Source organism: Cydia amplana, chromosome 5, assembly GCF_948474715.1.
Source record: "Cydia amplana chromosome 5, ilCydAmpl1.1, whole genome shotgun sequence".
Classification (NCBI taxonomy): domain Eukaryota; kingdom Metazoa; phylum Arthropoda; class Insecta; order Lepidoptera; family Tortricidae; genus Cydia; species Cydia amplana.
The window spans coordinates 6,022,974-6,037,221 of NC_086073.1; the positions used below are offsets into that span (position 1 = coordinate 6,022,974).

The following is a 14,248-nucleotide window of genomic DNA, read 5'->3' on the forward strand; positions in this document are numbered from 1 at the left end:
TTGTATGAATCACGCTATAACCATAACGCTATATCGCAAAAACAGCTGTCGTAACTCGAGAAGAAGAACTACTGTCTACTTTCAAGTTAATATGTCTAAAAAAATGTGATACATATACATAAATTTGCAATGGAATTGTTTTTTTGTATAATGACGCTGCAGGTTCTCGTGAAATTTAACTCGTTTATTCAGAGCAAACGCCTGGATTGCTTCAGTGCAGTCCACACCGCACTTGCATCGAGTGCGGGCTTCCGGCTCCGGTTTTATGGGCTTTTCATGTACCTGCCTCGTTAGCCCGCGCGTATATATCCATTGATGAGTTGAATGAAGGCATGAAGACTGGAAATGTTTTTGATAGCGCTCTATAGAACAATGCTTTACGTTTGGAGTGGGTATTGAAGCATTTATGTTGTTAAGTAGGTTGGTAGGTAAGTAGGTAGGCACTAATGTTGTTATTACTGTTATTAGACATAGGAATGGACATAGGTATATCGACCGGGATATGAACCGTCATTACCTTTTGTATTGTTTTCGAGCTCCCGATACTTCGACGCAGTTACATGCATCTTGTTCACGGGTAACGGGGTAAGTATGTCTAGTGAAACTAACCGTGAATCATTCAAAACTGTTAATTTTGTTATTATTTTAATTCTTTATTCTCGTAGGTAAAGCGATAACATTACAAAGACAGTGGACGTGAAGAATTGTAATTTGAATTGTGTGCGTTTTCTCGGTAGCCAAGTTACTTACAACTTTTGGCAGCAAAAGTATATTTAAGTATTGAATTGCCCACAGTTTTTTCCTAACCATATACTACATCTACATACCTATCCTATACCCTAGAGGTAGATGCTTTTCGTATTTATTTGCGATAGTAGGTAAATACATAGGAAAAATGTGCATCCTTCAGGGTGGCTTGAGGTGAAGTTGACTCTCGAGTGAGATGTCGTGAGCGCGAGTGCTCCGCCAATATTGACTGCGGCGGAGTGTCCCGAAACTTGCGACTTACCGCGAACTTACTGATACCTTATGAACTCGCGTTGCGCCGCCGCTCGCAGGAACTGAAATAAAATATCATCTAACTCGACCGTAACATACCTTCGAATTAACTTAAGTGTGGAAAGGGTTTGTTTTAGGTAGGCACCTTACAATACAAAGGCATTCCTCTGAGGAGTACGGCGTTGTTTTATAAAATATCAATGTCCAACTAAGATATACAGCATGATCAAATAATACCGGTTTTGGTATCAAAGTTAGGTAGGTACCGAATTGATTTGACAATGGTGTTAAATAAAAATAACAGTCTTAATATTTATTGTAAAATTTTAATAGTCTAAAATTACTACATACATGACAAATAGATCTGAACACAAAAGATAACATTCATTGTTAAACTAAATATCATTTGATAAATACAGAGCCCTCGCGGCGTGTAACTCGAATTTGAGTATGAACAACGTCGTTAAAAACTTCGGAGTTCACATAAGTATGAAAATATTCGACTCCATAGAATAATTTACCCACTTAAAGAATCAGAATCACCCGCCGCAAAGGTTATCTAAGCCCCGCACACCTCTTTCAGCCTCCGTGTTCATAAATTAATTCACTTGTGCACATCTATAACTCCAAAAGATTTTACATAAAAATAATTTCATCAAACATATAGATTCTTAACCTACATGATATGATTGTGAGTTCCACCAATAACATGAACATGATCACCGCTCGCTATTCTTAATTATAATTATATTATAGTTTTTTATTAAAATAATCCTGCTCACTATCTAAAGATTTATGTACGGTAGATACTAATATTAAGGGTGTGTGTATTTTGGCAATCTCAAAATTGTGTGTGATACGTATCATTAGGTATAAATGAATTCGAGTACTATGACTGATCCCTATGGCTATAGTTATAAATTATAGCTATGCTATATTTTAAATCAATAGAATTGACTAATACCTTCGGCTATAATTAGTTCGAAGTTAAAACGAGCTAACCTATCTTAATCATCATTTCCAATTTGTTAGTTACACCTAACAAAAAAAACTTGGCGGTTTTTTTTTTCAATAATATACGCTAGATTTTTTAATCATTTTCATTATTAATTGAAATAACAGAATGTAGTTAATTAGTTAATCTAAAGATTTTTTTTTTACTTCGTAATAAAATAAACAAGTACATACCTATTTCAATATGTATGTCTAACATGTAACGGCAATGAAGAACATCATGCTTTAACCCCTGGAGCGCCCCAGAATTACCGTAGTATGGAACTCCTATACTAGTTACTAGCACACGTGTCTTGTTAGAGCGCTCCACGGGTTAAATTAAGTGCACCATATCACTCTCTTGTGACAGTTTTAGAATACTAATTCTATGAATGAAATGCAGAGTGTTTACTTCTTCAGTCGTCATTCATCCACAGTATAATTCCATTTTGTGGCAGTCATTACAGTCATGTTTGCTAACCTAACCTAATATGCGGAATGGATTAAATGTTTTCATCCGATTCGGGTTAGGCAGGGGTCTTCGGGACCGCGGTCGATGCAGTGGCTCGTTGGCAGCTGAAAGTAACGGTGATTGATAATCATCTATGATTTCTCCATCATGCTCTTCGTTCTCGTGGCCTTCAAAATTATCAGTGTGGTTAAATATCTCAATTTGTGCTGGTGTCGAATCTTCTATGTTCATAGTCGTAGCAGCAGTCATATTGACAGCTTTGGTAACTTCTTCGGTGGCATTCTCATTTACTAATAACGTTGTTGTGGCTAAAGTGGCTGTCCCTGTTATCAATTCTGGTGTTGTTACTGGCGATTCGGTCACTGAAACATTTTGGTCTTTATTGGTCAACATGTGAATAGCAGTAGTTAACTCTGAGGTAGAATTCCTGACTGAATTATTTTCTACAGAAGATTGTGTTGTACTGCTTGAATTACTTATAGTCAAAACAGTGGTAGATGTTGCAGAATTATTGCTAACAGCTGGAGACGTCGTATGATTGCTACCAAACACTGTTGATAGTGTCGATGAAGGTGAAAAGTTTGCAGACTGATTATTGAAGAGTGGTACTAAAGTTGAAACTTCAAATACAATCGGAGATGAATTTTCAGCGCTCGTGTTATCATTGATTAGTGTTATTTTAATTATTTCGTGGTTGAGCGTAACACTTGACGGTTCTTGTGGCTCATTTTCAGTAACGGGACTTGCTGTTAAAATAGGCATTTCTGTTGTTGAGGATTTCATTACAGGTTGTTTTGTGCTTGAATTCGTCATGCTGGCTACCTGTTCAGTTCTAGTTAAAGTATTTGTGTGGTTGGAATAAAATATTTGCTGACCATTCCCGGCACCCGGTTCGTTTATAATCACAGTGAGATCAATACTTGGATCCTCTTCTGAAGCAGAGTGTGAATCTGTTTGTAATTTGGTAATTGCTGTTTCAGTCACCTTTTCTGACTTTAATGGTTGTAATGTGGAAAGACTATCAAGTTTTACAGTTTTTTGTAGTTTATATGTCTTTACCTTTAGACTATCATGTTTTTCTGAGTACTTTTTGGGAACATTCGATTTTGTTTCTTTTGTCACACTGCCTATAAGTACTGGCGTATCTGTTGATTTTTGTTCTGTAATAACGTTCGTTGGGATTAGAGTAGTTGATATTACATTAGGGGTGGTATCTGGAGAAGGTGTGACACTGATATGCTCCACTATCTTATTATGGTTATATAGGCGCTGGTGTTCAGCTATTTGTTGGGCATGCTTTTCTTCTAGAGATAAAACAGTCATATCATCGCTAATTCTTGCTTTTGCCATGACAAGCGGTGGTACAAAATGATCAGTAGGCTGTGTAAATATAGTTTCTGAATTGCCCAATCGCGTCATCTCATCGTGTAAGAGCCGATGTTGATAACTCTTGTTATTCTCGATATTATGAAGATGATCCTTACCAAAAGTAGTTTCTTGGTGTTCTGGTTGTGGAATATCATTACTATGAATCGGTTCTAGATTAAATTCTTTATCTAGAGGTATTCTAATATAATTTTGGATGTTCAAACTCAATTTTGTTGGTGTGGAAATTTCTGGTTGTGAATGTAAACTGAATGGAGTAGAAGTTTCAGTAATATGTGGCGGTGAATTACTTATCTCCTTTTCTTCGGTAACAATATTATCAGATGTTGATAGTTCATCTGTAGTTACTTCTTGATCAGTGAGAGTAGTGTCAGTAGCCGACCATATTGTACTGGTTGATGTCAGGCTCGGAGTAGTCGAGGGTTCATCTTCTTCGTTACAGGATAGCTCTTTCAACAGCTCCTCACGTTTCTGTTTAAAATAAATAAATGTTTTTTTAAGTTTTGGCTAAATTGCTTACCATAATTTCCAGTCTTCGTATTTAAAACAAGCCAATGAAATATGATCTAGTCACTGCATGCTATCTGACTGCTTCGCACTAGATTTTTGGCAGATTGCAACCATTCTTACCGTTCATTAGCCCTTTTCCAGGCATAGTACGATTTATCGACCACAAAAGCGCCAATCATCAAAGATAGATTAATTGGAACATATCTGGATTTATTGGGAAAACTTAGTAGTTTGGTGCGGCCTGGAAAAGGACCAATTAGGACACGCTCTTAAAAAGATAAACCGTTCACATAGAACTTACCACATTGCCAGTACATTGCACTCGCTTCACGCCGGCCAGCCCGCAGTCGGCGGTGAGCTGCACGGCGGCGCTCTCTGGCAGGTACAGCGCAGTCAGCGCTGGCAGCGCGCGCACCATGCAACCATCCTTGCCGAGCGCCCATTGAGGCACTGGTGAAAAATAATTTATTTTCAACTAAGACCAAACACATTAAGTATTACCTTACATTATACATCTACAGTTGTTATATTTAAACTAGAAGTATTCATATTGAAATTAATTCCTGATTTTTTTTTAATTAAAAATATTGGCAATGCGAGATTGAGAAGTAACGAGTACGGTGAAACACTACAATAAATGTCGATATAAATTTTTAAGACATAGAGTAGATAATTCTATGTGGATGCTCACGTTTCTCATGACTACCTATCTGACTTTTGAATGATTTACCAGAAAGCCCACATATTAAGAAAGACAAATAGGCAACGGGAAGGGAAAGCCGCAGCAGGTTTGGGCCTCCCACCGCCATCAATCTTTCCGCCGAGTTTGCGGTCGCTCATGCGCGCGGAAAGGGGGAAGAGCACTACCTTACGGAGAATGCCCTCCTCTGCGGTAGTCTACTCACCAGGTAGTTCACATATGAAGGAGGCCACAGTAGGCCCGCCGCAGGCTCGAGCCTCCCAGCGGTAGTCGGCTGCCGGGTCTGCGGCCGCACACAGCGGGGCGGAGCGAGCGTCAGGGGCTGAGCTCCAATACCCTTCTCCGCTTAAGCCGCGGTAGTCCCTGCCGTATTTTACATGATTTCGTATACATTAAAGAAAACCAACTTTACATATGCTTTAAAAATATGTACGTGCTTTGAGAAAGCATCATAAATAGAATTAAATTGTAATTATGAATAATTGTTGTTGTACAATGACTAGATAGATATTATAAGGTCTGCTCTAGGTATAGGTTTTCTATACAAAATCAGTCCTGTAACCGGGAATTCCCGGTTTTCGCCATACAAATTCAGCCCCGGGAGAATTCGATTTCGATTTTCCCAGTAAAAGCGCAAAAAAAAATACATATCTCCTTAAGAGTTTCTCTAGTACGAAAAGTGAACAAAGAAAAGATAACTTACGTCCAGGTGAAGTCTCCATCGGGATTACTGCGGATAAGGCCGACCCAGACGGCGCTGGAGATGTCCAGCTCCTTGAGATAAGCCCGCACAGCGTCGTACTGCGCTGTTGTGTCCACTGTAACAAAAAGTTCTTTGAATTTACCGCGTTATATACCATAATATATCCATAACAGCGACTCAAACGTTTACAGTGGAGTTGTAAACACACAACTCCACTTGTTGTTGTTGTTGTTGTTTTTTCTTCTTCTGCAGTTTGGCAGAAGAAAAAAAATATGTATGCTAGGGTTTATTTCATCTGAATAAACGATTTATTTAAACGATTTTTTTTTGTTATACCCCCATTATACTCGTAACTGCATGATGGTCTTAATAATTATGATCTGAGTCTTAACCAGATTTACCCAGTTTCAGTTTAATCGACCTCTTTCATTATATATGTTTTGCGAAGTATCTAAATTTGTTCGCGAACAATAACTGCGAGTTTACGAGATCGCATTTGCATGGTATCATAAATTGATGTGTTGGGAGTCACTGTTAGGGCGTCTTTGGGATCTACATATACTTATATTATGTACATTTGAAAAATACTTGTAAATCAAGTGGTTTTAGCTAAATATATAATACGTATTATATATAATATTACCCGAAAATAGTGTCCTTTCGAATATCATATTTTATAAAGAACGTATTAAAGTCCAATTCAAATTCTCTCATGATTTCGTTCTAGAAAAAGCCTTAGAGAAACAGAAACTGAAACTATTTCAAGAAAAATAAAACTTCTTTACAGTACAATATTTTACTGCAATTCCTACATTTAAAACGCATTGCAATTGCACTTGGACGCTGTTAGATCCACTTATCACGAGCTGTTATCGTGAAAATAACAGCGACGGAAGGAAAATCGTTGCATATTTTTAGAACCATAGATTATAATAACAGAATATACATTTTATGACAGTCAGCTGCGTTTCTATGTGGGGGTCACTTACCTCTACAGCTGACTGTAGGTACATCGAATGTTTAAATTACTATTTTCTATACCACCAATAAATCTCAATTCTAAAGAGATTCAAATACGCGGTGCGCCACGCTGACAGCTTCCAGGTACATAATGCCTGATTAACGTTACTCTGGCGTCACCCAACCCTAACACTATGCTATAGTTGGAGAGATTTCCCGCCACGAGACGGAAATTTGCATTAACCACCGCCACGAGGCGTCAAGACGGCAGTAGTCTGTACTGTACTCGTATTCAAATTGAAGCCATTAATTCGGGTGCACGACGCGCCCGCAAAGCAATGCCGTGTGTGTACATACGTTTCTACTTCCTAAGCAAAAACCTTCTCCGGTTAAACGGATGAAAACCTTATCAACATGTTAGCTTTTCAGTACTAATTATGTACACACGCACGTTATTAAATTGAAAAACGGGACTCGGAGGAGTCTTTTCCGAGACCACGGGGGCAACGCCGTCCTCGAAACGTCTGAGGTACCTACCTAAATAATAAAACTTAAATACGCGATTAAGTCCCGTTTTACAATTTAATAATCTGAAAAAATCGTGAAAGTACAAACCAGTGTGTTACACAATTGTGAAATCATGAAAGTTTAAATCAGTTTAATTAAACCAATCACTTATAAGGAGTAAACGATATATTGCCGTCGTGAAACCTACTATTTAAATTACCTTAGAAAGTAAGTCTTCCCTTTCGACTTAGTATGTTAAGCTCAATTAATTATCTAGCACCTACAAGTAGATAATGTTAAACCTATCGGGATGTTCATTGGTGTTTCACCGCGTAAATGAAGCCATTGAGCCTTTATTGAACCGGCTGCCTGAGAGGAAAGAAGTAAATCCCCTTAATACTTTCAGAACTCATAACAAAAGAGATTAACTTGGACTGTAATAACACATTGTGGTATAATCCGTCTGGAAACCGCTTTTTATTTGAAAGTAATTTTTCATCCGGGCGAGACGCGGCATACCTACTTAATAAAAATTCTTCTGAATTTTTACTTAGATATATTATGTATTAAACACACATTAAGATGTTAACTCTGTAACTTAATGCCAAGCGCTACTTAGCGAAATTTAACACTTCTGCGTTGACTTTAACACCATTAGTAAAACTCAGGCGTCGGAAAAAGTTTTGTATTACACAAATGTTAGGAGTTTCAGAACGTTTTGATGTTTTCTCCGTCGAAACGGTGCGGCGCGTAGTTATACACAAGCGGCGTTGGCGGAGCGCCAGGCATCCCGCGGCGCGGCTCCGGGACCGCCGAGTCAATATTTGCGATGCCATTTAACTGTCCCAACACACGCTACTTACGATATTAATTGCTTTCTTATCTGGCAACACCATCATGCGCCGAAAGTGAAATAGGTACCTGGTAATGGTGCTCAACACGCATCAGAAAAATTACATTGCTAACTTTTGTCTAGTATCAGATTAAGGGTTCATTTATAGTAAGCGAAGGATTGTGAAAGAAATATAAACAAAAGTGTCTACTTTAGTGGAGTGCAGATGCAGAAGCGCTCTAGAGCGTGCTGACCCAGAAATTGTATTTCCGTTGCAAGACGTAGCGAATGTTGAACATCTCTAACAAAACAGACAAATATTTTCATAATGCTTCTGTAGCTGAAACTTTTATGATTCCTGGAAACTTCCGTCTGCTGAAGGCTGTTTCCAGTGCAGTTCAATTCCATTCGAGCAAGACAAAAATTATATTGAAAAAAAAGTGTCAATACCTGGAGCTCATTTCATAAAGCTACAAGTTATTTCACAATTTTAAAGCGTCGTAACTAGTTTTAGGGCCTCTCTTTACTGGTCAAGCTCTTACCAATCGCATTAATACTCGTATATATGTGATTTTTTGGGTATTTATCTACATGAGTATTTTAAACTACCTAATTATAGGAGTACTCTCGTTAACACTGAGTCCACGTTTTATTCAAAATATTTAGTTTACCTATTGACAATTATTTTGTATTAATTCTGGAATTTGTAATTATATACTTTTCATTACTAATTACAAAACGTGGGGACGTTTATTGGAATATATTAATTATGTTATGTTTTTCCCACGGTCGAAGCTCAAAGACAGGCGCAATTTAGCCCTAGGCGCCCAGTAACGGCGTTTGAGCCTCGTAGGCGTGGCTCTCCCGCGTGGCAATATTTATTCTACGATATTGCCGTTACGCCAATTTTTGTATCAATATTTATGCATATTGGGAATTTAGTTCGTGAGCACTTTTGTGGTGGTAATGGATTTTGCAACGAGCCATGTAAAGAGAATTTACGATGGCAGGTTAAGTGGAAATCTAAAGTGTAGTGTTTACTTATGAAATAAAAAGAAATACAGGAGATTTTTTTATCGGTATATTAGGGAAATCAAAACTATTTAGATATAATACCAGTAAAACACTGAACATATGTATGTTTTCCAACATTGAGAAAATGGTATCAAGTAATAATGCTTTAATATTTAAATTAATTTAAGTTGGTTTTCTTCAAATATTTCTATGTTTATGGTTAAATCAACTACGTAGTTAGGCTTTTGGAAACAGACTGTTTGTATTGACATCATTCTAATTAAAATAATTACTTAATGACGTTTATTACGTTTTTTACATTTATATGATGTATGATGTGAATTAATGATATCACGAATCAGTAGGTAGTTAGCGCAGCGCTAGTAACTACTACGGGACACCTTTTACAAGTAATAGGTAGTTTGCGTGTTGTTTGCATGTTTATGTTCGAATTGATCCTATCGCTGAACATAAATTACTAATAGAGTCGTCAGTATCGCAAACATACAGGTAATATTTCACTGTTGCCATGCCAACTACAGCTTGTGGGGCCAGAGCTTACTGGCTGATGGCCAAAAGCGATAACATGTCAATCGGATTCAACAGATTTGTGAAATTACTTATGTTTTGGAACGGGCCAATATACCTAGACCGTTAGTGTCATGCATGTCAAGTCAAGAGAGAAGTAGCTATGACTTAACAGCTAGGTAGGTATTGATAATACATTGACAAGTCTGAAGCCACGAGCCGGCGATGAATAGGCATCAAATTAATCGTAAGACGAGCGCCAACCGCAAGCGTCGGAGCTATTCAGTGAGTAAATCGACGACGTACCGCTCTGAGATAACCCGCTGATCGACGGCTTCAGCGCACTGAAGAGCTAGCTAGAATACCTTTTTATTAACTACTCATTGAATTCAGCTTAAAGGTTGAAGGAAAATGAAACATTCAGTCGTTTGGGTAAGTAAGTATTACAATCTTTATTGCACCAGTAATAATATTTTTATTTATTGGTGTTCTTATTTCAGTTAGAATATTTTTAAATATTAACCCCTCATTTCCCAGGACCTCTCAAATCCATACAATTCCGACTCATATTGGAGCCACTGGGAACTGAGAGGTTAAATGATACTCATAATAAGTATATCGTTATAGGTAGTTTGTATATTAAGCTAGTTAGAAAGGAAATGTTAAAGTAGAATAGCACAAATCCAAATCCGTCGAAGAAGTATTCAGATAATTAAAGCACATTAAAGTAATACGAAGGAATATCTTGTCGAAAGTAAAACAAGATATTTTTTTAAATGGGAATACGCCACCTTGAAGGCAGATCGCCGGGGGCGCCGTTTCCGCCGTATTAGCTGTTAAACAGACGCCTCCGGGAACCAGCTTCATTAATTAACTTTAATTCAAACCATCCTGATTTATATTGACGTATTCAGTAACTCAATACAGTCTGTAGGTACATATCCTCCCGAGGAAATAAATTATACTTACCATTATGTTTAAAAATTCAAATGGGAATAAAAACGGAACGTAACTTGACTGCTGCTTTTCGTGTTTTCAAGTCCGTAAACCTTAGATTCATTACACTCAAAAGTGGTTTCGACTGGCGTTTTCTATGAAAGATTGTCGTATTGTCTATGCCCACAGATCTCTTTAAAGTGTAACGAAGTCATATCTCCATGGCCTTCTTCCATAGCAACTAAAACAGACGCACATTCCGAGCTTTCGATAAATACTCCGATCGAGTGACATAGAACGCTTTGCCAACTCAATAGTGCTCTGTGATTTCATATTGTTAGACGTATTTATTTAGTCATTGGGAAAGCGGTTTTCGCTAAATCGAAACACGTCGGCTTTTAATGTGTACGTCACGCAGTGCTTATTTAGTGTCGCCTCATGCTGTCATTTTGTAATGTGACAGCTCTGCTCATTTCACAACGTTCACGGCCCTATTCGAACTTTAATATACGTTTTTTTTGAAGAAACATAACTTTTGACACTGACATATACAGGGTGATTCAGGAGACGTGAGCAGGACTAACACTGCGCATTTCGTAAATTATAAGCAACTGTTTCGTATCAGTATTAGTGAGGTTAACGTTAATTTTCTAGTCGTATTGAAAAAAAAAGTTATTAATTTATTTACGACATTCATGGTCACCCTAAAATTAGAATACTAAACTACCGATATTCTGTGTCTAATTGAATGTCATCACTGTCATCACGGTCTGGTTACTTTTGAAAACTCGTATCTCACTCAATTTTGACAGTTTATTTTCTTCGTAATCAAAATGCTGTCATTACGGTTAAAGAGGTTTTATGTTTATTAATTAGGTCTTGTAGGGTGACCATGATTGTAGAGAATTAAATTTGCCCTCACCACAATGTTAAAAAATAGGAAAAAGTGTGGTTGTTTCACCTAAATACGACGGTGATCGATCAATTATCAGTTACTGAGTGCGCAGGATTAGTCCTGCTCACGTCTCATGAATCACCCTGTATAATCCATATCATAGACGTAATATTTGACGTAGGTATCTTAAAATTAGAATAGGGCCGCCATCGTCAGTCAAAAACCTACAAAAAACTTAGATCCTATTTTTATTGTAATTAGTTGTTGGTTACACATAAGTATGTATAATGTAGGTACGGTTTTTATATACTTAGCTAAGTATATTAAAATGTTCAATTTAAAAGAAAAAAGCGTACATTCCTAAATGGTCATGGAAAAGTAAGACGTTTAGTTCGGTTTTCTTTTTATGCGTAAAAGTTTAGGCCGTATCCCGAAGGGCTGCATATGAAAACCCCAGCTCCTGAATTATACAAGTTCTGGGAACAATATTTTATTTTAGCTTTCAGACATTTTTATGATTCTTGTAAGGTAAAAGCAACGCTGTTCTATTTATCGAAAGCTTCAAAGCGTAAATTTACTATACATACAACTTAAAAGATACACTTCAATCAAATACCATCAATTTAAAACTAATTTACCAGCCGTAATCACTAAGCTACACAAACATAACAGCCGACCCTTTTAAAGTAATTATAAAGGGTTTCGAGGCACTAAAGGAAATTAAAATTAGGTACTTGATAGTCGGATAGAAGAACATGCTTTTGGTTTTGTTTGTAGTTCCATAGCTAACTTGGGTCAAAAAAAATAGTAGCCGCTTGGCAATTACAAGCAATTCGTTGTAGCGAAAATACTTCGTAGAGGAGGCAATGTGTGACTGGCTCTGAATTCGTTAATCTCATAGGCAAATAATAAGATAAATGAATAATACATTTTATTTTTTAGATAAATGAATAAAATTGTTTATTCCTTTGTATGTACACTAGGTGAGTTAACCTGAGTGTGGGGGACACGTGCCTCCCGAATTGGAAGGATTACCTTTATCTCTTTATGGCCTTACTTGGATCAGCGCTCACCCGATATCTTTAGAAACCCTTTAGATGCTTTTTTGTAAAATTTATGCGAGTAAATGCGCCATCAGCACATTGGAGCGAATGAGGTATAAAAAAATATCAGATCACGACCCTGATATATGCCGGTTTTGTTTAAACTATTTGATATGGCTTTTGTCAAATTTTGACAGGACCTTGATTGCTTAATGAGACGATTAAATATTACATTTCAAGACCACTAATCAGAGTTAGCTGCTAACGGTGATCGGTACTCATGATCAAGGTGTCAAAATAAGATGAAACTCATTACGTAGGCAAAGTACATGCATAAGACAATTTCGAACACGTTTGTTAGTGAAACGTTTTCGGAAATCTACCAGAGTGGCGAATGATATTTAATTATTACCGCAATACTTTTTGTTTATCAAGTAATAATGGCTCAATTACATTTGGTAGCAAAGATGGGTCGCGGGCAACAAACAGCAATTAAAACAGCGATACGATAGCCCGGGGCGGGCTTACAGCGCCATCGCCATTACTAATTGGTTCCAGGCCATTAACTCCCCTATTTATAAACAAATTTACAACTCCAATGTCTAAGAGCCCGTTAACGATTTTAGAGCCAAAATGTAAAATTGATAGATTTAGTCGTTGAAATTGTACACCTTTTGTTACGTAATATCTAAATAACAAGTATTGGTTTCTAATAGCACGTCTTCTCATCTTGCCTTTTAATAATGAGGTCCCGAGCGTGCGTCACTGGCAATATATGACAAGCCAGTTTTTAAAAATTCATCAAAAAATTATAGTGGTAAATTATACAAAATGATGTATAAGAACAGTTTCAGGAAGTGTTGTAGATTGTTTAAGTTTCAAAATTACGTTGAAATTAAGTCGATTTTCACGAAAAATTGTCACTTGTTTTGAATAATTTCTGGTGAAAATTGATTTCGTCTAACTTTCATTTACTCTTGTTCAATATCATATAACAAATATGTAAAGGTGGAGTACAGGATACGTGTAATACAAAACTACCATTTTTAGCAGTCCAAGCTTTAAAAAAATTACAAATAAGATCGACAAAATCAGTGCTTTACGCGCTTTACCTAAACGTCTATCAAAAAAAATCATTACTAATTTAGTGAGTCTGTTTTCAAAAAAATTATCTGTAAAAGTGCAAGATAAGAAGACGTGCTAATAGATACCAGTACTTGTTATTTCTATTACGTAACAAAAGGTGTACAATTTCATCGACTAAATCTATCAATTTTACATTTTTGCGACTAAAATGTAAAATCGATATCGGCCTCTTAATTGCTGGCCCGTAGAATACCAGCTATATATATCTGAGCGATGAAGCAGCCAGGATAATGTGTCACGAGTGTATGTTACTGATGTATTTTGTGTTTATGTGTATCACATTAATAATGAAACGTAATCGTGCGTAACAAATGCCAACGCATTGAATTAGTCCGCGTGTAGCATTTGTCCGCCAGGCCCTACGATGGACGAAGCCAGTCATTATCGTTAACATCGTGTCACACCACTTAGCGCAAATTAGTTACTATCCTCGCTAATGTATATTGTGTGTACAAAGAACTATGTATTTACTGTTAACGACATATCGTGTACTATAGAGATAAATAAAAATAAAATAAAAAGCCTCTTTATTTTCTTATCAACTACTTACAAACTTATCATTTAGGTACATACTATTAATGAATTAAAAAAAAAAAATCTAACTAATATAGCAATAGTTTACCT

The 14,248-nt window shown here is 36.9% G+C and overlaps 1 protein-coding gene across 1 annotated transcript in view; it reads right to left on the reverse strand.

Annotated features, from left to right (window-relative positions):
- Window positions 1-2,332: 2,332 nt before the first annotated feature.
- Window positions 2,333-14,248, reverse strand: part of LOC134647861 (uncharacterized) — a 45,025-nt gene continuing 33,109 nt past the window's right edge. Inside the window, exons 3-6 of the mRNA XM_063502201.1 lie at window positions 5,764-5,878; window positions 5,266-5,423; window positions 4,662-4,810; window positions 2,333-4,321 (exon numbers count right to left, since the gene is read on the reverse strand). Of these exons, the coding sequence (XP_063358271.1) occupies window positions 2,474-4,321; window positions 4,662-4,810; window positions 5,266-5,423; window positions 5,764-5,878 (2,270 nt within the window). The 3' untranslated portion in view covers window positions 2,333-2,473. The remainder of the gene's footprint in view (window positions 4,322-4,661; window positions 4,811-5,265; window positions 5,424-5,763; window positions 5,879-14,248) is intronic.